This window comes from Alligator sinensis, unplaced genomic scaffold (assembly GCF_000455745.1).
Source record: "Alligator sinensis unplaced genomic scaffold, ASM45574v1 scaffold740_1, whole genome shotgun sequence".
NCBI lineage: Eukaryota > Metazoa > Chordata > Crocodylia > Alligatoridae > Alligator > Alligator sinensis.
Genome location: NW_005841964.1, coordinates 27,590 through 51,521, shown reverse-complemented (window position 1 = coordinate 51,521; position 23,932 = coordinate 27,590). Strand labels below are relative to the sequence as shown.

The following is a 23,932-nucleotide window of genomic DNA, read 5'->3' as shown; positions in this document are numbered from 1 at the left end:
AGGGCCTTGACCTCCCTCCCCCTCACCCCTTCTCTTTCCCCTCCCCCCTTCCCCCAACACCAGACTTACAGCTGGAGGCAGCTCTCCTTGCTGCCTGTGCTGCGCTGCAGCTGTGCGTGCACAGGCCATTTATCAGCCAAATTATCGGCCTAATATGGCTGCTTTCCAATATATTACATTTTCTTTATATTGATGCTGATCTGATATCAGACCGATTTATCAGTGCACTTCCAAGTAAAACGCAGTGAGAGCACACACAACTTAGTCTAACCTAAAATGGAATGTAATAAACCAAAAAGACAAGAGAAAGCTTTGCATAAGTCTTACATAATCCTGAAAACAAAGTGTCTCCTTACAGCCAGGTATACAGAAAGTCCTTCTTGGGGAATCAGCAGGTAGTCTTAGGTGCTGGACTGGAGATCACACAACCCTCATTCTCTACTTGAACTTGGGTTTTTACAGGTGCACGTGCACCCCTTCTCCCTCTTGGGTGCTTTGACATTAGTATGTTTGTCACCTATAAAACCTTTGGCAAGACTCTGATGTATTCAGTGTCTTTTATGTCTTGTCTCTTTATTCTAGGCTCCCACCTTTTACAGGTTCTACTTTATAATGTAAATGTAGTTCTATGCTTTCTTTGGTCACACCAGCCCAAACAGTCTGGGGCCCTCTCCTGTTCCCTTAGTCCAGGGGTGGACAATTATTTCGGGTGGAGAGCTGCTTACTGAGTTTTGGCAAGCCATCGAGGGCCACATGACAGGCAGCCAGGGGCAGATAAATATTAGTTTTCTAAAAGTTTTAGGGGCCCCATGGACCAGATAGAATGGCCTGGCAGGCTGCATCCAGCCCCCAGGCCTCATTTTGCCCACCCCTGCTTTAGTCTGTCTCCAGCATATAAATGTGATGAATGTGTCAGGTCTTTGCCAACACCTCTCCCCTTTCAGTCTGGTCCTTCAGGGCTTGGCCCTGAGCTCACAGGTGGCAGGGGACCAGTTCAATTTCCCCCATGGTCTGGTGGAGCCGAGGAGAATTATGCCCTCTTCCCCTCCCCTTATCAACTGCTTGCCTCAGTCTATGCCAGAGGTAGGAGAAGGTAGAGTCTACTGATCTCCTGCTGGCCCCCTATTTGCTGGTAGTCCCTTTCAGGCTGTCCCCCCACCCCGCCACCCTGAGCCCTGCCTAGAAGGGAAAGGCCAAGCCTGCTTTGGAACAGACAGCACAGCCCAGGCCAGGTTGGCAAAGCATCCTGGGTGGGCGGGGGGTGGAGAATGGGACAGCAGACCCTCCCTCCAGCAATTGATAAGGTTCCTTCAAGTGGAAAAGAGCCCTATTGATCATCACAGGCAGGCAGAATTTGAGGAGGAATTTGGGATGATCAATATTGTTTAAATCTACAAACTTAGCAAGTTTGATGTGGAAAAAAATGTAGGTGAAATACATTGAATATGGAACCCCATGATACCATTTTTACAAAACCACTTCTTAGGCAAGCATCACACTTTAAATAATTGTGACTGTCTATTGTACTCTGGGCAGGCTGTCATTACTGCACTGTCTCGTTTTCTTTACCTGGATACATTTCCACTCTATCATTCTATGCTCCTCAGATCAATCATACTGTTTGAAGGTGAAGTCAAAAGCTCAGGGCCCCATTATATCTTCAAAGCACCAGAGATTTTATTAAAACAGTGAAGGAAGAAGGAAGGAGAGAATGTCTCCAACTGTCTGGACTGATCCAAATACTAAAGCTTTAGCTACATTGTTTGCTCTAGTGTAAATATATATCAGTAACTATTTGCTTTCTATTTTCAGTGCATATTCAGCATGTGCATTGCATATTCCAGAGGTGGTGTGACAGTTAAGGAACCATGCACTGTTCACTTTTCTAATGAGTGCTTTTCCCTTTGGGCTTCCATAAAGCTATGATCCACATTCATACAGTGACACCTGTATGCCCTGTGGAAATACATGAGTCATCCATCCTGTAAAAATCAGGCAATTAAAAATATGAATGTGCTCGTTTGTCTTGGTGTGCTCTCTCTCTCAGGGTTTCATGGCAAGTCCTGGTGCTGAATACTTATGCTAAGGAGTAAGTGACTATGAGAAGCTTTCTTACTTTCCTGCACAGGCCATCCACATCACTGGAGTCTGTGCAATGGGAGGAGAAGACTACTCAATGTTAGGATGCTCTACTCTCCCTCTTGTACATGCAGCATCCAGAAGCTTTCCACCTCCCCCAGCTGTTCAGGCAAGCCCACTGGAGCAGAAAGGAAAGTTATATTTGCTAGAAAGGGCGAGTGTAAATTAATCTCTTCCCCAGAGCAGGCAGAAACCAGATTGGCTACCTACACAGGCTAAATGGTTAATAGACAAATTATAATACATGGCCCCCAAACACACTTAGAATACTTCCTGGATTTTCTAGGACCAAAAAACCTTCTTTTGATTACCTCCTCTGGTATCTCTTACAACACTCCTTTTGAGATAACTACATGCTGTCCTTTATTTCTACTGGATAACAGAGTTAAAAATCTGGCCCTCGGCAACCATGCTTATGTAGGATCTACGTAGGATTGATAACATATTGGACAATGCTGAGAGACACAATGGTCCAGTACCAACCTGCTTATTAACTTTGCAATAGTGATAGTTAAAATAGTGCCAGTTATCTCTATAGAAGATTAGATGTAATTAAGATTAACTGGATATTTATTTTTTTTATAATACCACAGGGGGAAACAAAATTCCAATCAATCAGCTCACTTCAGTCTCAATTTTTTTTTTTTAACAATGTCTTAACCATGAAGTCTGTGTGCCCTGACAGCGGCTGAAAATACCCAACATTTTTTTCAAAGGATACACAGTCTGTGAGAGTAACCTCCCCAGTCTCTCCTACCTCAGAATGGCCTGATAAAACCAGGGCTTGGTCACCTTGATGCTTGCTGCCAAAGCTAGTCCAAGGGGCTGGAAAACATACATACCTGGATCCTATCAGGGGATTCAGAAAAAAAGCCACAAACACTTCTGTTCTCCTAGAAGCCTTGAGGTAAGATTTTTCAAAAGTACTTAGTGCCCATAATTAAGGATAATTTTTTCAGAAGAGCTCAGCACTTCCACTGAGAGCAGAAATCCAAAAAAAAAAAAAAAAGCTGGTCCTTAGTCTTGCACTACAGCTGCATTGTCTTCCCACATTCCCTAGAGTCCTGAAATTGAGCTCTGTAGTTCTAGGGACTCAGACAGGAAAAGGAGACCTATAGACACAGGATCATTCCCTTAAGGGGATTTTCAGCGTCAGCTGCCAAGGAGCTGGGTACTTGGGATGACTACTGGTGGAGAAGTGCAGAACTTCTGCACATGTGGGTCCAGCATCCTGCTAATCTTCATGAGCCATAAGGTTTGTGGGAAGGCCTCACTTCTCATTCCTGTCTCCAGGATAACAGGGGGAAACAAATCTCCATGAATAAAACCTCAATATTATTTTTTCAACCTTCTACAGGACAAGGCGTTCAGGCTTTAATGTCATAATGCATTCAGCATATTCATAATACATTCAGCTTTGCCATAAGTCAATGGCCATTGTCAGGTCTCATGTTTCATGGCTTCAGCTAGTCATCTGTAGAGGTTAGGAAGGACTTTTTGTACACTCAGTGTGTAATAACTGTATTCTGCTCTCCTCCCAGTCTTCTGAAGCATCCAGACACAGGACACCAGACACGGGAATCAATGCTCTGGAGTGGTAAAGAAAATCTTTTTTTAGGGTTTGCATGCAGTGTCCTGTGGCTTTTCTGGACTTCCTCCTGTCTCTCTCCTACTCCCTTCACTTACTGTGCGCCAAAATAAAAAAATAAGGCAACATAGCCACTTTAGAGCAATCCTGAACTCATGCCCACAGTGGCTCTCAGGCTCAGATGTGCTCACTGGGCACACACAGGGTCACTCTAAAAATGTCTGTGACCTCATTCCTAGGACTTATAGTACATCAAGTAAATAAGGCAGGGCATGATTCTGTGCTTCCAGGGTTCAGCATGGAGGCATGCCCCTATTCACATGCTCCGGATCAAACTGTACAACAAGTTTCAGGTCACAACAGAATCATCTCCCAAATTAACCTAGTTGGAATCCTGAGTATTTTGGGTTTCCCTCCTCCTTGCTCTGGAGCATAAGGCATGGATTGCCTTCATGTCTTATATAATCAGCTCATTGTTGCTAGAGAATCCCCAGCACTCTCAGTAACTAAGCATTTTGTTTTCTCTGCCTGTGACATGTGGCTATTTTGTCTCTGGGGGATTAAAATGGTTTAGTTTAACTCTAATCCAAGTTATATGGCCCTATATATGGATAACCAGGTGAAATGTAATGGTCTGTGGGATATAAGTGATTAAAATAGACAATCTAATGGTGCCTCTGGCCTTAAATAAATATAAACATCTAAGTGGCTTACTTATAGTTGAATGAGGAAGGGAAAAAACAGTGGGTGTTTATACACATGCTCCAGGGGGCAAGGGGAGGGGAGAGGGGGTAAGAGGTGGGAGAAGAGGGAGAGAGTGCTTTAGTTGGAGCAGCTCCTTAGACCTACACACTGAGATCTTCCTTCATCCAACTCAATAAGAGGAAATTAGTCTGGGTGAACTAATTGGAGATAAATTACCTGCTTCCAAATTAAGGGAGAATACTTACCTTTTGCCTAACACCAGAGTAGATAAGGAACTTGATCAGGAAGTGGAAGACCTACATTCTAGGCCCACATCACCGCAATGGGATTTGAACCTGTATATCCTACTTCTCAGTAAAAATAAAAAGTATTTGCCATAATAACTCCACATACAGAGCTAAAGGCATCCCCTATTACTTTTGGTGAAGCTAGTCCACTGTTTGAAAAGAAGTTCAAGAACCATGATGCCTGACAGAAAGCAGAGAAGAAGCAGCCTGACTCTAGCTTAGTGGAGCAGACATTGCCCAAGGAGGAAAGGATTTCTGAGTTCTGCTCATAATGTTGTATATGTATTTTATCTAATGGTTATTTCATGTACCAGAGATCTCAGCATCAAGCCACGCTTGTCATAGACATTCTTCGTTGAAAAAAACAGGGAAAATCTCAGTGCTGACCCATCTGATCAGAGTAAGACCAGAAGATAGTTAAAAAGCAGATACACGGCCAAGCGGCTGTCCTGGATTGCCCTTTTGAGCATGCATAATAGGCCCATTCTACTCAACTAAGGAACCATTAAGGCTAAGAGAGTGGGGCATAAGAAAACTGGAGGACAAATCATAGTCTGCTTATTGGGCACCATGGTGAGCTTACACATTCAAATTACATGACTTAAAGGGCAATTAAAATGTGAACAATCACAAGTTCAAGTTCATTAACATTAAGGGTTAAGGACCCTTTAGGAGTGTTAAAGTTATGCCACTTCAGGCAAGGGCTCTCTCCAAGTCCTCCTACCCAGCATAAATTACCTGCACTTCTGGCTGTTCCACAGAGATGAAACAATCAAACTGCAATCCTCCAGCATCTGAGGAGGCACTGCTATCAGGTGGACCAGCTACCCATTTGGACTCTAGAGACCTGGCCTGATAGGTAGAAACAGCCAGGCAGCAAGTTAGTGGGGAGTAGGGGGAAAAGGGTGAAGGGAAGCAGGGGAAGAGTGCAGGAATTAAGAGAGGAAAATCAAACAAGTAGGCGAGCAAGAAGCTGTGGGGCAGCTGCAAATGGGCCTGGAAGCTCCTTGAAGGGTACGGAATGAGATGCCGTGCTGCTATAAGACCCAACAGAAGCAGTGTGGGCTCAATCTGAGCACACAGGGATATGCTTGGCCCACCTGCACACCTCCCACAATTGCTGGAAGCTCCCTGACCCCCACCCCCTACTCCCAACCACTTCCCCAGTGGGGAGCCACAGGGCAAGGCAGGGGGCAATCCAGGGTGACAAGTGATCTGTGCTCGATACCAAGTTCAGGTCAACACAGGCACAATCCTGGGGCCTGAATTAGAGAGCTGGCAAGCAGCACAGGCATAGAGCAGACTTTACAGCTCTTAGCCATGTCCTGCTCACCAGCCTTCTAGCTGCAGCTCAAAGCAATGCACTTTAGAAAGGGTATTAACTCTAAATATGTAATTGATCACAGCATATGCTAACTTGAAAACCACCTAAACTTCCTTACAGTCAGCACATGCTAATTGGAACATGTAACCTCATCCTAAGCTTAAGTACAGACAGTCAAAAAGCCCAAGGCTGAATCAATTCAGTCTTTGCAGGTTAGTCTAAGGTGCACAGATTAAATTGAAACAGAAGTGAACAGACATTTACCTTTGATTCAGGAAATGCAGCCACACGCCTGCACTGGCTCAGGCCAAAAGCCTGAAGGTGCTAAAGCATGGTTCCCTGACTGCGTATTCACTTCCTATCCCTGCTGCCCCTGAGGTCTCTGGCATTTGCAATGCAGATTTACAGCAGCAGGACTCTGCAGGGTTGCTCATCACTTCCTCTTTCTGGTGCCTCTGGGATTTGTAGTCTACAGTCACAGCTAGCAGTAAGTTTGCATGGGGTAAGGGGTGCTAAACCCTCCTTCCTGGTGCCAGACCCTAGCCAGGGTTCTCATGGGAGGGGTGGCAGTCCCCCTCCCCCATAGACTGGGCTGCATACACAGCTGGGCTTGTCCCCCCTCACCTGCATGTCAGCCAGGCCTCACTGCTCCACCTAGGGAGCAGAGGGGCTGAGCCAGCCCTGCCCTCTGGAGCAGACAGCATAGCCCAGCCCAGCCCAGGGCTGGAAAGCATGCTGGGGGACTATGATTTAACTTGAACCAATGAGGGGCCTGGGACAGAAGTTTTTTAAACCAGTTTGACCCAAGTCAGTTAAGTCTGATACTACATTCAACCAGGTTTATCTGAAGCCAGTTTCAACCATTTTGAAACTGGTTTATATGCACTGACCTTCTGTTCTGTTACAGGTTTAAACCAGTTTCCAGTCACCTAAACCAGTTTGTGTGTAACTTCTGTCCCTAGCCTAAGGGCCTATAATCAGGTTCCGCCTGTACCACCAATAAGGCACAAGGTGATCTAATGCACAATCCACACACCTCTTGCATTGCCAAACATTCATGGCAGGAGACATGATTATGGGACCTTGAATCAGATCCCATCATACCTTATTGCAGGTGTATGGGAAACATGATTACAGGCTCCCCCTGCACTGGCAAGAAGCAAGCTCCCAAAGTTGGGAGCCCCTCCAGCTGATGGGGCTCCCAGCCATGCGGTGCACCCCGTGTGCCAATCCAGGCTCCCCACAGTGGTGAGACCACCACTGATGTAAATTCCCAGCCACAGGGGTGCTTCATTTATCCTCATGGCTGGGAGTGCCATCAGCTCCCAGCTGCGGGAGTACATGGTGGGAGCTCCAATCAGCTGACAAGGCTCCCAGCCCTGGTCATATGTTCAATTAATGGTGCAAGAGGAAGCAGCTAGAAAAGTCATTACACATTTTGTGGAGTAATTTATTGTGCCATTAGTTGATTGAACATGTGGCTGGATGACTACTAAAGTTGTGAAAACTGGTTAATCATGCAAGTGTAACAGGTATATGGGGCCTTACACACACATACATATAACCCTATTGCAGCCTGCTCAAGCCCCTGGAAAAAAAAAAAAAGTAGAAACAGAAGGTGGGGGGTAGTTCTTCCTTTTCTTTGCTGCTTTTTGTTATTTAGTTTTAAACTAAGGTGATGGTGTGTTACACAAGTAGATGAATTATGCATTTTTCAGGGATCTGTGTAGGGCAGAACAGGATCAGATTAGACATCTAATAGGTAGAATAGGATTGCAGTTGAACTTGATGCCCCAGTTTTTTGGCTGCTACAGGGGGTGGTATAGGATCACATTTAGTGACACAGAGGGCTAAAAGCTCTGCAAGTGCCAAGAGGTCTTAGAGTTGTATCATTACTTGGGCCTTAATGTCTCTAATGTTGTATTTATCTTAGGCTGCAATAGACAGTAATGTTATTGGCAAAAGTGATATGCTTCATGCTGAACTATCACAGAAAAATCTCTGATATTGCCTCTTGTAAACAGTTGAAATCCTGCAGTTGGGGATTTCTAACAACTTGGAAAATCTATTAATTAAAGTGAGAAAGCCAGTGATCAAAGCAATCCTTAAAAAAATAACAATGCTATTTTTATAAAAGGAAGTAAGGTCTGTGCTTTGTGGGAATATCTTTGGTCAGAAAGTAGATTTAAAAACAAAAACCAAAACAACCCACCCTCCCCCTCCCCGAAGTTGGGAGGAAAGAATCATTAGTGCCAAAAAGCTTTGTATTGATTGGATGCAGTTGACCAGTTAATTGCATACTTAGAGCTGAATTCTTCAATCTGAATTAGAAGAGCTGATACATCACACAGTATTAAAGCATGGTTTCTTAATTACTAAAGCTATTTTTTCCTTTATAAATAAGTGATTCAGTTTATTAAAAAGATTGCCCCCCCCCTCCCCCCCAAACCCTCAGAGCAATGAGTGGAAATTATCGGTTTAGCTAAAACATTTATAGGATTTTTAGACAGGGGCAGATCTAGGGAGTGTGGATATACCTATCTGCCATCCCCACTGCTCCCAACTGACCCAGGTGTATGGGGAGTCACACAACTGCTCCTGCCATGCGTGGAGCTGTGCATGGTGCCAGGCTCAGCAGGGAACAGCAGCTGCGGCAGTGCATAGGTTCTTCCTGCACCTGCTCCCTGCCCACCCCTCTCCAACAGATATCTCCTGCTGGCCAGAAGCAGGCTCTAGAAGGAGGTATTATAGTACTTAGGGTCGGAAGGAACCTAAACAGATCATCAGGTCTGACCCCTTGCCGTGGGAAGAAAAGGGGCTGGGATCATATCACCCCAGCCAAATATCTTTCCATGTGGTACATGTGCTGCTTTCACTCTTCCCTACCGACCCAGCTCCCCATACAACAGCTCCCCACAGACCTGAATAGAGCAGGGCAGAAGCATTTCTGGCCCCTTCTCTCCCTGGTGTCTCCCACTGATCCATGGGTTCCAACAATGTCTTGCCTCCATTTTCCTCCACAGTCTGAGGGGTGGTACAACAAACCCATCCTTGGTAAATCCTGGATCCATGGCTTTAGATGCATTCAAAAACAGTATTTTGAAAACAGTGAGCTTTCAGTTTCTTGAAAGAATAATGGGGCCAGATCCTCTCCCACCTATAAGTGGACTTCAGTGCTTAAGTATTATCTACAATTGATCTTCAGTGCCTAAGTATGATTCTGTTCCACCCCACTTAAGCACTGGAAAAGCTATTACACAAAGGGGTGGTTGGGTCCTACTCTCTGTTTTTTGTAACTCATCTTTTGGATACACTGATTACGTGTTATTAAAAATAGATACATTAATGCATTTTCAAGAATTTGAACAGGGGGGATTAGAAGTTACTCTTAGGTGCCTAAGTCCACTTAGATGCCCAATAGATGTAATATGATCTGTCTCTTAAGCTTTTGATTGTATGCTGTGACAGTTGTTATGTGGGTATCTGCTTTGATGGTGCAGGTTTTTTCTAACAAAATTGTCAAAAATACACGGGCCATATGCTCAACTTCTATAAAAGAGCATCAACTTCATTGGCTTCCGTGAAGCCTTGGCATTTTATGCCATTCAAGTGTCTAGCCTTCTACTTGCATAACTGGCATCAGAGCTGTAATTAGATTTTAAAGCATGCACAAGTCAGAACATTCAACAACAAATCTGAACAGAAACCTTAGCTCTGTCCACTTTCTCTGAAGATCAAATGTTATTGTCATAGTATAGAAACTTTATACTACTAAGGCCAGGTACAGACATTACACTTTTACCAGTTTAAGTGATTGGAAACTAGTCTGTACCAGTAACAAAACAGAAGTCTGGCATACACAGACTGGTTTAAAAATGGCAGAACCCAGTCTAACATTTGTCATCGTCCTCCCCTTTCCCCCACCAAAGGGTGAATGTGTGTTCTGTTCACTACCAATCTAAACTACACCACTTACAGAAAACTACACAACTTAGATTGATTCCACTTCAGGTTTTTCAATGTCTGTACCTTGTGTGGGAGAGAAGATACAGAATATTTAACCAGAAGCCCTAGAATATCTTCAGCTATTCGGTATAAGCCTATAAATATTGCGATCTTATGTATAGAAAAATCTATTTTAGGGCACCAAGCTTTTACATAGGTACACAAGATTAAAATCTGGTCCAAGATGTATAACATACTTTTGAGAGAAGAAAAATAGCTACTATTCAAGCACAACTAATTAAACTGGTATAAACCTGTAACCATTCCAGTTTAATACAGTTTGCTCTGCATTTAAATTTGTGCATGACAGATCAGAATCTGGTATAATGTGGCCAACTGCATTTTGCAGTAGTGAAGAACTGTTTTTCTTCCAAGGAAAGGAGAAAGTCACCAGAACCTTTAAGCCTCCACAGAGGTATAGATTTACCATGTTTTCTGAAAGTCTCTATTGACACTCACTATGAGCTATTACTGTAGTCACTAACACAAGACAAGATTGACTCTCCTGGGCCACACTTCTTCCATAAATTTTATTCCTGACAAGAACAGCAAAGGCAACATCATCATCACTGGTGTTAGAACAGTCTAGGGAGACATGCTAGGAAACAATAAACATAGTATTAAAAAGCTTAAAACAGGAGCATTATCCACATTGAAGCAGTTCTGCTTCTGCTATACTGCTTCTACTTTCCATTTAAAGGCAGATAAATTCTCCATGACAGCTCCTAATAGCCTCTGCAGTTATTCACTGAACTGGTCATCAAATTACAGGGTAATAAAAGGATAACAACACTTGACTGACTAAATGAGGAGGTGGGACCTCCCAGTAAAAAAAACAAGCCATTTCACTTTTTTCCCTTTCTTTTGCTTATCCAGTAAAGTAACACAGTATAGCAACAACTAAATCACTAACAATTAGCACACCAATATATTGTTATGGCACTTAAATCACTCCCTGGAGCATACGCTATGGTAATTCTTCAAAGCTGAGCAGTGAAATTAAAAAAAATGCCTAGCCATTTTCTTTAAGTAGGAATAACAAAGTCCTAGTTTCTATGTAATACCATGGGGGTTTTTTGATTCCCCCTTTCCAGTTGATTAGAACTTAATACTATATATAAATTGCATTTCTGTCAAATGCTTTCTTGCTCATCAATTAATAGCTTGTTAAAATTTGGGCTGCCTCGTAGGAGGCCACCTACATACCTCCTGAAAATCTGAGGATTGCATCTGTGACTACATCCTTCACCACCTGCTTTCAGTCTGTTATCATCACAAAGAGAAACAGAAGATAAGATTTCTCCTTATGAAATTGACCAGAAATTGCCTGAATAACACTACCTCTCCCAGGAGAACCAACCCAAAGAAAACCCACTTGCACACATGCGCATGCGCACATGCACATGCCTCCCCTCCCCCTCTCCCTGAACCACTCTATCCCACCCTCCCTTCAGTTTTCATAGAATCACAGAAAATGAAGGTTGGAAGGGACCTTAGGAGGACATCTAATCCAACCCCCTGCTCAAAGCAGGTCCATCCCGAACTAGGTCATTCCAGCCAAGGTTTTGTCGAGCCAGGTCTTAAAAACATCCAAGGATGGAGATTTCACAGCCTGTCTGGATAACCTGCACCAGTGCTTTACTACCCTTCTCATGAGAAAGGCTTTCCTAATATCTAACCTCAACTTCCCTTGCTGCAACTTGAGACTACTGCTCCTTGTTCTGTTATCTGGCACCACTGAGAACAATTTTATTCAAGCAAGCCACATTAAAATTATTTAGGATTTCATGAGGAACTCAGAAAGTTTCTGATCCTTTTTAGTTTAAGCTAAATATTATATGAAAGTTACTAAAAGAAAAGAAACAGACATCTAGTGGCCAGATTTTATTCCACTTATTAGGCATGTAAGTGGATTTAGGCTTCTAAGGGAACCTATACATATGCCGGATGTCTGCTCTGTGTGCTAATTAGCACTCATCAGAGAAGGCTCAATTAATCAAGTCTGCTGGAGTGTACTAATTAGTATGCTCCAGCAGCCTCCACATCATGTGTATTCAGCATGCCTGTGCTTCAAAATGGCAGTGGAGAGCTTTAACTAAAGCTCATCTTTTTGAAGCACAGGATGCTGAATACACAACGCTGCTTTTGGAGCTGCTCCAATTAAAACATCTCCCCTCCACCCCAGGCACATGTAAAGATGCCCTAAATGCCATTTTATTCCACCTTGTTCTAGTCCCTGAAAAACAGTTAATTCACAAGTTGGGTAGGTCCTCCTCCTCCTGCTTTTTCATGACTCAATCTCAAGGTTATGCCAGCTTGTTACAAAAAGTAGAGACATTAATGGATTTTCAGGGGCTTGAGCAAGATGTAATGGGATCACACTTATAAGCCTAAATCCACACAGGCACCCAATAGTTGGAAGAAAAGCTGACCCTAGATGCAGAGTAAATTGAGATCACTCCACATAGGGCCTTTTGCACTGGGTACACACATAAAAGGCAAAGAACACAAGTACGCTGACTCTAAACAACTTTCAATGGGAGAAACAACATTCTTCCCTTAACCAATTTAAATCAATTTAGTAAAAGCAGAGCAAACCACTGCGTGAATGATGATTTAGTCTTTTCTCATCCTGTAGCTGCTTTACATTGTTTGGGAAATGATTTAGTATAAATACTTTTAAAATTGTCCTTGTTTAAAATGAAATGAGTGTCCCGATAAAGGCCTGAACTATTTTTTTACTAAATTGGCTTATAACTACACTTTCAGTTCAAGTAGTACAACTTTTCTTATGCATCCACTTAGTGGGGTTATTTTATACTATGCCAACAACAAGGATAATTCTACTTTTTTGTGTTACCACTGTAAACAATAAAAAAAGAAACATAAGAGAAATTACTGCTAAAACTACAATCGGGGGAAATTAGGGATCTCTCTCTCTGAAATTCGAGAATACTCAACACTGAACTGGATTTAATTCCCCAAATCACTTTACTTGAGGGGCATGGTGAATATACATAGTTAAAATAAAACAATTTATCACATCTGCTCCAGCTCAAATTGGATTGAGGCAACGTTAAAGAAGAATGTTATGTGTTCTACATAAAAATGTTATTATTGTCCAATGAGGTAAGATTGGAATGCACATTTTGGTTTACTGCAATTGGCATTCTACTAATAATTGTTCTTTTGAAAAGAAAAATCTGGAGTTGGAGATTCTTGAGGATGTTTAATATATGTTTTATACATATTCCCTGCCCCCCATCATGAATTGCATAAAGTATGCAGATCTTTAAAAGTGATGCATAAACTGTAACATATTTATTCTACTTTGCAAACTCTTTGAAATATAATATGCAAAACTTTTTTATTAAGGCAAATATAAACTCACTTTCCTTTTCACTTGCCACCTTTAATTTTTATTGGCTTATCTCCATCTTTGAGAGCTATAAGCAATCCTGTTCTACAAAGGAGTCAGAACATTATTTTCCATTTATGAACATTGTTAGAAATATGAAATTGTCCAACGTTGCTTAATTTGGTATTTCACTGGATATTTGATCAGATTAATAATTTTTAAAAATTGCATCCGTAAGCATTTCTTCCAAATGATTGGGCGAGAGAAACCAGGGCAATGTTTTCTAATTACCTTAATACTTAGAAATTATAAAATGGGACTTTTCTCTCTAATTCTGCAACTATATTTTACAGAACAGAATTATTCAAATGCTAGCATCTGCAAAAATATATTTGAAATTGTAGTCTCTTCATCATCTGTCTTTCAACTTGTTTTAAATCATTTTAGCAAAGATAAAGACAGTCATTGAAATTATCCTGGCAAGTTTCTTCTGCAGTGGTTCTAACGAACCCACAGTATTTTATTACATTATTCTGGTCCATATTATTTTACTGACTACAGAACAGAACACAGTAAAAATATCTCATCATTAGCAGTGAAGACATTTCTGACAAGCTGTATGCACATATATCAAAATGAAAAAGAAAAGGAAAATAATGCGCTGATGACTCATTATATGGTAGAGCACTTCCTTTTGAGTCAAGCAGTGTCTCAGTTTGATGCTCTGTGCTGCTGGAGGCACGGTCTTTCATGTCAGATATGCAATTGTTGTCCGAAGCGTATAATTGTTCTGGTTCTATGACACTTTTCAGAATTAAGGAAAATAAAAGTCCAGGATTTTGGCCAAATTCCAAATCAGGAAATTACATTTAGTCCTCAAAAAAAATCTTATTTAATTACAAGTTTGTTTGTTTTATTTAAAGTTACACAGTTTGGGTGTTAACAGTGGGAAACTGAAATAGAATGTCCACTGTCAAAGTTATTCCATTGCAGCGACGTATGTGTGGAGTTGTAAAGCTCTTTGGAGCAATCCAGGATATATAGAATACTGGTTTTAATCCAATAAAATGAAAAAGACAACCTTCTCCCTCCTCCTCCCTCCCCCATTCAATTTTCCATCACAGTTATAAAACAGTCATTTTGCTTCATAAATAATACATATTTACCATGGCATCCAAACGCAAATCAAGGCATCAATAGAAATAAAAAGCATAAGAGGCAGCATTTCAAGACAGTGCCTATAGACGGCAATGAAGAATAGATTCTACAGTGTCTTTTTTACAGCAACATTTTATCCAACTTAGAATGAGTGATCTCACAAACACAAAATATGGGCCATAAGAGGGATAGACTCTGTCCTATTAGATGCATAAGTGGACTAACTGCAATTCTATCCCAACCTGCTTGAGTCCCTGGGAAAAAAAAGAATCTATTACGGCATCTGTCACCATCTAACCCTTAAAAATGAGTCACAAATAGGAGGACTCACCCACCTCTTCTATTAAGAGTTTTTAAGGGACTTAGGGTGGAATTGGATTGCATTTTGGTGCCCAAGTCGCCTTATGTGTCTAATTGATCAAGTAGAATCAGGCTCATGCATTCAGTGTACGCTGTGGTCACTGCTCAGACTAAAATAAAAACACAGATACAGTTGTCTAGAACTTTCACCACAGTTCTAGCAATGTTAAATTGATCACGACTGTAACTTTTAATAATGCTAATTTTGAGATAAATGGGAAAAGTTCAAGCCAGAACATTTAAGTCACTATGCTAAAAGGGGATAAGGAAGAAAAAGATTGTCTGTGCTCCAGCTGCTAGTCAAATAGCATTCTGAGCCAGCATAGCTTACTGTGGGAAGTAGATCTTCTCCCAGTTTAGTTGGATATTCTAGTCATTGGGAAATACCATCTCTTTTTTTTTTTTTATAATCCCTTAAAACAATCTTGAGTTCTTGACCGGACAGTATCACAACCTCTCATGTAGGATAAGAAACATTTTCACTGACCAAACTGCTTTGCAGCAAGCTCCAAGTGAACTTGGAGACTCATCCAATAAAATACATTCTGCAGAATCGGATTGGACCAGGTGAGCACTGGTGTATAGACTGCTGTATTTATGCAGACCAGCCTGGAAACAAATGCATGTTGAAAGAAAAATATCTACAATGTTTGTTATCGCAGAAGAAATATATTAACCATCTCAGGAAGTCTGTGGGCCAACGAGAGGCAAAGCGCTGCTCGACCTGGTACTGGCTACTGGGGATGACCTAGTCGGCAACCTAGTGATCGATGGGAAGCTGGGTGACAGCGACCACGAGCTGATCACCTTCACCATCCGCCGAAAAGCTGGCAAGTCGGTCAGCAACGCGCAAGTCTTTGACTTCAGGAAAGCCGACTTTGACAAGCTCAGGAGGCTTGTCAGTGAGGCCCTAAGGGACCGTGACCACAGGGAGAGGGGAGTTCAAGAGGAGTGGTTGCTCCTCAAGGGAGCGATCCTCAATGCACAAACTAAGTCTATTCCATCTCGGAGGAAAGGCAGCAAGAGGGCACAGCAGCCCCCCTGGCTCTCCAGGGACCTAGCAGATCTCCTGAGGCTAAAAAGAAAGGCCTACAAAGGGTGGAGGATGGGAGTCACCTCCAAGGAGGATTATTCTGCACTGGTCCAGTCCTGTAGGGAGCAGACCAGGAAAGCCAAGGCTGCAAATGAACTCCAGCTAGCTTTGAGCATCAAGGACAATAAAAAGTCCTTTTTCAGATATGTGGGGAGCCGGAGGAAAAGCAGGGGCAACATTGGACCCCTGCTGAACCAGATGGGGCAACTGACAACTGACGCCCAGGAAAAAGCCAACCTATTAAATAGGTACTTTGCGTCAGTCTTTCATCAGTCCCATGGGACGCCCATGCCCACTACAGGGCCGGGAAGTCCGGGTGAGGGTGATCCCCTGCCCTCCATTAATGCTGACTTTCTGAAGGAACATCTTGAGAAGCTGGATACCTTCAAGTCAGCTGGCCCTGACAATCTTCACCCCAGGGTACTCAAGGAGCTGGCGAGCATCATAGCCCAGCCTCTAGCACGGATCTTTGAAAACTCTTGGCGCTCTGGTGTAGTGCCCGAAGACTGGAAGAAGGCCAATGTGGTGCCTATCTTCAAGAAAGGGAGGAAAGTGGATCCGGCTAACTATAGGCCCATCAGCCTGACTTCTATCCCGGGGAAGATCTTAGAAAAGTTTATTAAAGAGGCCATCCTTAATGGACTGGCCGACGCCAACATCTTAAGGGATAGCCAGCACGGGTTTGTTGCGGGTAGGTCTTGCTTGACCAATCTCATTTCCTTCTACGACCAGGTGACCTATCACCTGGACAAGGGAGAAGAGATTGATGTCATATATCTTGACTTCAAAAAAGCCTTCGATCTGGTGTCCCATGATCGCCTCTGGGAGAAACTGATGAGAATCTGATGGTGTTCAATGCCGATAAATGCAAGGTTCTCCACCTTGGGAAGAAAAACCCTCAGCATCCTTATAGGCTCAGCAGTGCTATGTTGGCTAGCACTATGGAAGAAAGAGACTTGGGGGTCATCATTGACCACGAGATGAACATGAGCCTGCAATGCGATGCGGCGGCTAGTAAAGCGACCAAAACGCTGGCTTGTATCCATAGATGCTTCTCAAGCAAATCCCGGGACGTCATTCTCCCCCTGTACTCGGCCTTAGTGAGGCCGCAGCTGGAGTACTGTGTCCAGTTTTGGGCTCCACAATTCAAAAAGGATGTGGAGAAGCTTGAGAGAGTCCAGAGAAGAGCCACGCGCATGATCAGAGGTCAGGGAAGCAGACCCTACGATGACAGGCTGAGAGCCCTGGGGCTCTTTAGCCTGGAAAAGCGCAGGCTCAGGGGTGATCTGATGGCCACCTACAAGTTTATCAGGGGTGACCACCAGTATCTGGGGGAATGTTTGTTCACCAGAGCGCCCCAAGGGATGATGAGGTCGAATGGTCACAAACTACTTCAAGATCGTTTCGGGCTGGACATAAGGAAGAATTTCTTTACTGTCCGAGCCCCCAAGGTCTGGAACAGCCTGCCACCGGAGGTGGTTCAAGCGCCTTCATTGAACACCTTCAAGACGAAACTGGATGCTTATCTTGCTGGGATCCTATGACCCCAGCTGACTTCCTGCCCTTTGGGCGGGGGGCTGGACTCGATGATCTTCCGAGGTCCCTTCCAGCCCTGATGTCTATGAAATCTATGAAATCTCTTGCTATGCACTGAAACATAGGATTAAGTAGTAGGAGGGATGTGTGGTATGGCTCCTTTTAATTTTGCCTCTTTACACATCAGAAGTTCAGCTCACCTCAGATTAATAAAAACAAAGAAAGCAGTGCCACTTAAGTTCTCCAAAAATAGGGACTTGGCTTTAAATATCATCATTTACATCAGTCAGAGGAATAATCACATAAATAAGAATTTATGAATAATTAATTCATGCTGCTATCACATTAGCACTGTACTATTTTTAATTTATGGGGGCCATGATTGTGTCATTATTAACTTGAGACGGGGAAAGTACAGCAATTATGGAGCTGATTGATTGATAAATCATTTTATAAGAATACAGAGATTGATTCATGAAGAATTTCACATGCACACAGAGGTCTTACTGCAATGTGCTCAGATAACAACAACAAAAAATCATCTGTTGGAAAGGATGACCTTAATCATAATAAAAAGATAAATGCCAGACAAATTTAAACAAAGGTTGCTAATGCTATTTTAACCAGAGACGAATTATTTCTTCTTTTCACAAGAGATGGGATGCAATCCAAATTCTGCTGCAGCTGCCATAATCTGCTGAACACTTAAAATTCAATAGCAAGAAAAGAGCTTGGCTGAAGTGCTTTAGTAATGATACTTCTCTGTGAAGAGCAATTGAAACTTTCAAAGCACTCAAAATGTGCCCATCTCCAAGTTCACAGTGCTCCTGTGAAAATGCAGCACATCCTTTTGAAAGTTTCATTGAAGTTAGGCATTACAGGTGTTTTCCCTCCCCCTTCCTTGATGCCTAGATACCTGAAAAAATTCAGAGCAGTTTTCCAAGGTGCCTTTTGTATACTCAAGCATCTTCACGTGGTATTTCTCTACACTCAGAAATCTGGGTACTCAAGTACTGGCAAGAAACTCAGCGATGGTGACCATAATTAGCTAAAGAATAAGCTGACATTGAATAAAGACATTTAGAAATCAAACTGAATGCAAATTTATGAAGCATCGGGTCATTCAGAAATGATGTGTGGTGTATGTTCTGCATGGTTGCTAATTGATATCTAGGTGGGAAGAGCAATGCCCAAATAAATCCTTCCCTTTTCAGACTTCCAAAGAACAAAAGTCATCATTCTAAAGGTGAACACATCTGAAGTCATTATGGGAGGGTAAAGAAAGTGAGGGAAGCCAAATGAAAACAGAGGGTAAAAAAAATATTGATCTGGGGAAGAGAAAGAGAGATACCATACTAACAGGGAGAAGAGTAGGTAGGAAAGTGAGAACACGTCATGTAGAGAAAAAGGGAGCAACGAGAGATGGATGGATGGACAGATAGGGAAATAGGAAAACAAGGGACATATAGATGGCATGCTGGATTAGAGGCAGGTATAGATCTACTACAAACAGGGAGAGAGCCCCTACCCACAAAGGCAAGGAACCATTGGTCTATACAAGTCTATGGAAACAGACAAACCAAACTTTAAAAACAACACTACAGCATACAGCACAGTGAGGAACATCTGTTAGAAGAATTTAGAAAATACTTTATTATTATTATTATTATTATTTACTCTCTGCAAAAGACACACACAAGATAGCAAGCAGTGATATAACTATTAACGTATCATGCCTCATGATCTGGGAGCCTGGTTTTCTCTGATTTAAAAAAATCCCTAATTTTCAGATTAAAACAAGTAACCCCAAATCCACATTTTTCCATGATTAAAATGAAACACCACTGTCTGTATATTAGTGGTGTTTCATTTTAATCATGGAAAAATGTGGATTTGGGGTTACTTGTTTTAGTCCAAAAAATTAGGATTTTTTTTTTTTTTTAAATCAGAGAAAGCCAGGATCCCTGCTCATGATTATGCCCCAGCTTGGTACATAGAAGAAAGACTTGGAAATTTTCTGGAGGGAAAAAAACAAACAAACAAGCAGATTTTCACAAATCACAGCACTGGTTTACCAAAACCCACCCATTTAACAGAACTGCATGCAGTACTGTTGACAAAAAGTAATTAAATTGTAGTAATAATAAAAGAGGGAAACATGAGAGGCCCTTACCTGAGACTTCTGAATAAGTGCAGTGGTTTTTAACCTTTGGTCATTTGCAGATCCCTAAAAAGTTTGGAATGGAGGTGTGGGTTCCTTTGAATTACAAGTGTGGGTATTCACATACTTTTGATCGATCATAGTCATCTTTTGCAGAGCCCTTACACATAGACCCACAGGAGTCTGCAGACCATAGGTTGAAAACCACTGATCCAGTGGTTAGCCTGATCACTAGATGGTCTGTGGGAGACAAATAAGTCTCTATTTTAGACTGAAACCAAGAAGTGAACCTCTTATTTCTCCTTTGTTAGGAACTTCTATATTCTGTACTGGGACAAAAACAGGTTTCTGCAACCTCAAAAACATCTGAGGAATGGGGAAAATTATTTCCCTCCCCATTCTAATTAAAGGTTCCAAATTTTACCAACTAATTAGAGCCAGAGGGACCTCCAGGAACTTTACAGCCTCCTTTTTATTCATGAAAGTGGTGACATTCCAAGTCAGACAGTCCTAAACACAGCAATTCTACATAAGATTAGTGACATGTGAACTGCTGCAAATTTCTACCCCTACTTGAAAGGGTCAGCAATATGCTTTTTCTCTTGTACTATAGGTTAGGGTTGTGCTAATGCAATTTCAATCTATCATTATTCCAGTACACATGGAAAACCCTTTACAGTAATGAAACCAGTCTTATAATATCAATAGCTTCTACACAAATGTGTGCACAAGCTAAACTACTATAAATATTCTGACATAAAAGAATGAGGTTGAATGATGAAGAGGAAGACAGGCTTATTTTGACATCAGGAAGACAAACCAAAGTAAAAGACAATTTTCTTCAGGAAATTATTATGAAGCTTAGTTCTGGAGCCTAATTGGAAACTTGTATGTCAAATCTCATTTAGAGATACTGTTATTGCTTCAAAATTATAGGAAACATTCCCATCCCTCTAGAAGCCTGAAAAGTACTTGATTATCCTTTTCTCTTCTCTTTTTGACTCCTCCCTCCTCCCCCAAGCAGTGTTTCATCACTAAATATGAAGTTTTAGTTACAGTGGGGAATCATGAAATGTCCTTTTCATTTTGGGTGCAAAGAAGCTAAACTAACCAATAAAATGCAAGTCACAATTCTTTGACTGTCTAAGACAGCATGAAATATAGGGCATTACTATCTCATGGGTTTTGCCCTGCCATCTCTAACATAACAAGTAATGTGTAAGGTTAAATAGAAACAGATGTGAAACATGGTTTCAAACTGTTTAAATGAGGTTTAATTTATACATTAACAATTTTTTGGAGATAGGTCTCTAACCATGGTTAGCATGGTATGGTTTGGGATAAACCTCCTCAAAGGCTGGGGAGAGTAGTATAATTAACACCTTTTAAGATACTTTAAGGCAACTTTAGTTTAAATAGGTAACTTTATGGAACCAAGTAGCTGAAACACTAGCAGCCCCTATCATGCACACAGGCACGCATTACTATCAATAAAAAGGTACGTACAAAACATGAGGATGGAGAGTTTTTAGTAGTTTCTGTGAAGGTTTGTGCATCTGTATTTAAAAAAAAAAAGTTTAGAAAAATTAGCCATTATAGATGCACAAGCATCTACAGATGCACTGAAGGCATATCTCTGAGAAAAGTTAAGGCTCTGGGCTGAATCTTGGCTGAAAGTTGTTTGGAACTGAGCAGAGACACTGTTATCATGTGGTTCCTGCTTATTATGCAAGGATACATTATGGATTCTTTATAAAAAGAGAGAGACGTTAAACACAGGAACTGTAGATGTTTCAAAAATGATTTAAACAGCAGAAAGGACTGAGAAAGGACTTACTCTTTATAACTGCAGTTGCTGCTCCAACTTTCCCACCCTCATATGGCAAGACAGATTGATGAGACTACCAACAATGTATGCACCCTGGATTAATGACTTCCCGTGAAATAAGGAAACCTAGAAAAAGTTTGACCAACTTTGATCAGGCTAATTAAGGCGAGCTATAACAAGGACTTTGAGAGCTAAGAAATCATTCTGAGAAGGATATCCAAGGATTAGAGGCCAAAAAGTCAATTGACTAGATGTGATATTGGACCCCCAGAAGACGCTGGTAAAAAGACATTTATAAGGGTTTCCATCATCCCAACTCAAATAATGCAAAAACCTCATCTTTAATGGAAATTTTCACTGAAAGGCTTATTTGGCTCAGTTAAACATACTGGCCCAAATGAAAGCCTAGGAAGGCAGACTAAAGGGGAGGGGGCAGGTCCTAGCAGCTGTTTTGAGAAGTCAAAAGCTATGAATCATTTGATCTAACAAACATTTTGCTTGTTTCATGTTTATTTATGGTCAGGCCAATCCCTACAAAAAATAAGCGTTTGAGAGTTAAATTCAGCAGCTTGTTTTGACTTGCCAAGTGTTGTACACTTATATTAACTCCTACCTCACATGAAAGAGATTTTGCACTTGTTGAGGACAGTATTAACAACACCAGCTCAATATGTGCGAGCAGTCAAAAACACAAATGATATTTTAGGGATTAAGAAGAGAAATGTAAACAAATTAACAATATGCCCTTTATAGACCTATAGTGCATTCAGACCTTGAATTCTGCATGGAGTTTTGTTTCCCTTTTCAAAAAGGGCATAGAAAAGGGTAGAGGAGAGAGAGAGAAGGACAAGAACCTAAAGGATTGAGGAAAAAAATGCTTTCAGAGCAGAACAAGATCTGTTCAGGAACGTGTGTCCGGTCACTCCCAGTCCTATGGAGTATAGTCTCTTGCATTCACAGGTAACATTTGGTTCAATGAGGTATGTAAAAGCATCCACTTTTGCCCCTATTGAGATTTCATAAAACACTCAAGCACTATTATACAAAGAGAAAACAAAACAACTCCATGCCACAAGAAAAGAACAAGAGACAAAGATACCACAAATACATTAGCAGCTGCAGCAGTAGCTGATTTGTTCAGTATAATACGCTCAAGGGATCACAGAGAAAGGGTAAACACCCAAGCCCAAATCTATCAATTTACTTTGACTACAAGCACATAAAGCAAGACCCATGAAGACAGGCTTCTTAGTGTTTTCAAGGAAGCCCTATGCATATCCTAGCCACTCTTCCACCATGCCTAATGGCCACAGTATCAGAGGAAGGGAAAAAGAAACACAGAAGCCTGAATTTGCTATTAGGGAAAAAGAAGTATTTTTAGCCCTTGCAGGTCTGATGTATGTGATTACCAGACTCTTCCCAGTTATACAAAGAATTTACAAGGAGATGAGCTGTGAACCAGGTTTGGCTGGCTCATGGGGATATCAAATACTTGAATAATCCTCCGCTCTGTATATAGATAAGGGTATAAACAGTCTTGTAGAGTGAGAGGTTAACCAAATATCTGGGCCTTGGGGAAAACCAGATCAGTAATCAAGGTCAAAGGGAACAAAACTCAGTAGTCAGACTCACATTACTAATCCAAAATGGTATATATGCTTATCTGTATTAATATTTCAGGTCAGGAGTGGAGAGGCCCAGATGATGTGTATAACCAAACAAGCAGAAGTGAGGTAGGGAGTCCAGGTCTGGTGCAAGACAGAGGCAAGGCTGAGCTGGTACAGATGCATTCAAACCACTGAGTGACCAAAGCCCAAGTGAAGGACTAGCTCTGCAGCCAGTCAGCCCAGCGCTTGCAGCTGGTGCTGCTCTAGAACCAGGTGATCCTGCTGAGAGCAGATTGTCCTCTAATACTCCGAGTATTTCTCCAAGATTTCTCAGTTGTATGTTATCCCTGCTATACACTTAATAAAATCCACCTTGAAATATTCCAAGTGCCTTGCCTCTTCACTAATTCAATTGAAAGGTCTTTCCAGAGTGTCACTTCCCTGGAAATTAGAAAAACTTTTCCAACCATGAATCTACATTTTTTCAGGACCAACTCATAGCCATTTGTTCTGGCACCACTATTATCTTTTTTCTTAAGAGGCCCTTCTTCTTCTTCTCTGATTTTTATTTCTCAAATGTATTTATAAATACATTCTTTCTCAATCTTTATTTTCTTAGCCAAGATCTTATTATCTCTCCTCTTAAGATGAGTTCTCCAGTCCCCTGTTCATCTTAGTACACTTTTTTGTACCCATTCCAGTTAAAGTGAATCTTTTTCAACAAAGGTGACTAGAATGGAATACAACATTCTCAATGGGGTCTCCCAAATTTTTCCTGTCTCT

General features: G+C 41.7%; 1 protein-coding gene across 1 annotated transcript in view; it reads right to left on the bottom strand.

Moving 5' to 3' along the window:
- Nucleotides 1-23,932, bottom strand: part of GPC6 (glypican 6) — a 1,120,836-nt gene that overhangs the window by 1,095,616 nt on the left and 1,288 nt on the right. Inside the window, exon 2 of the mRNA XM_014518541.1 lies at nucleotides 21,552-21,615. Within this exon, the coding sequence (XP_014374027.1) occupies nucleotides 21,552-21,615 (64 nt within the window). The remainder of the gene's footprint in view (nucleotides 1-21,551; nucleotides 21,616-23,932) is intronic.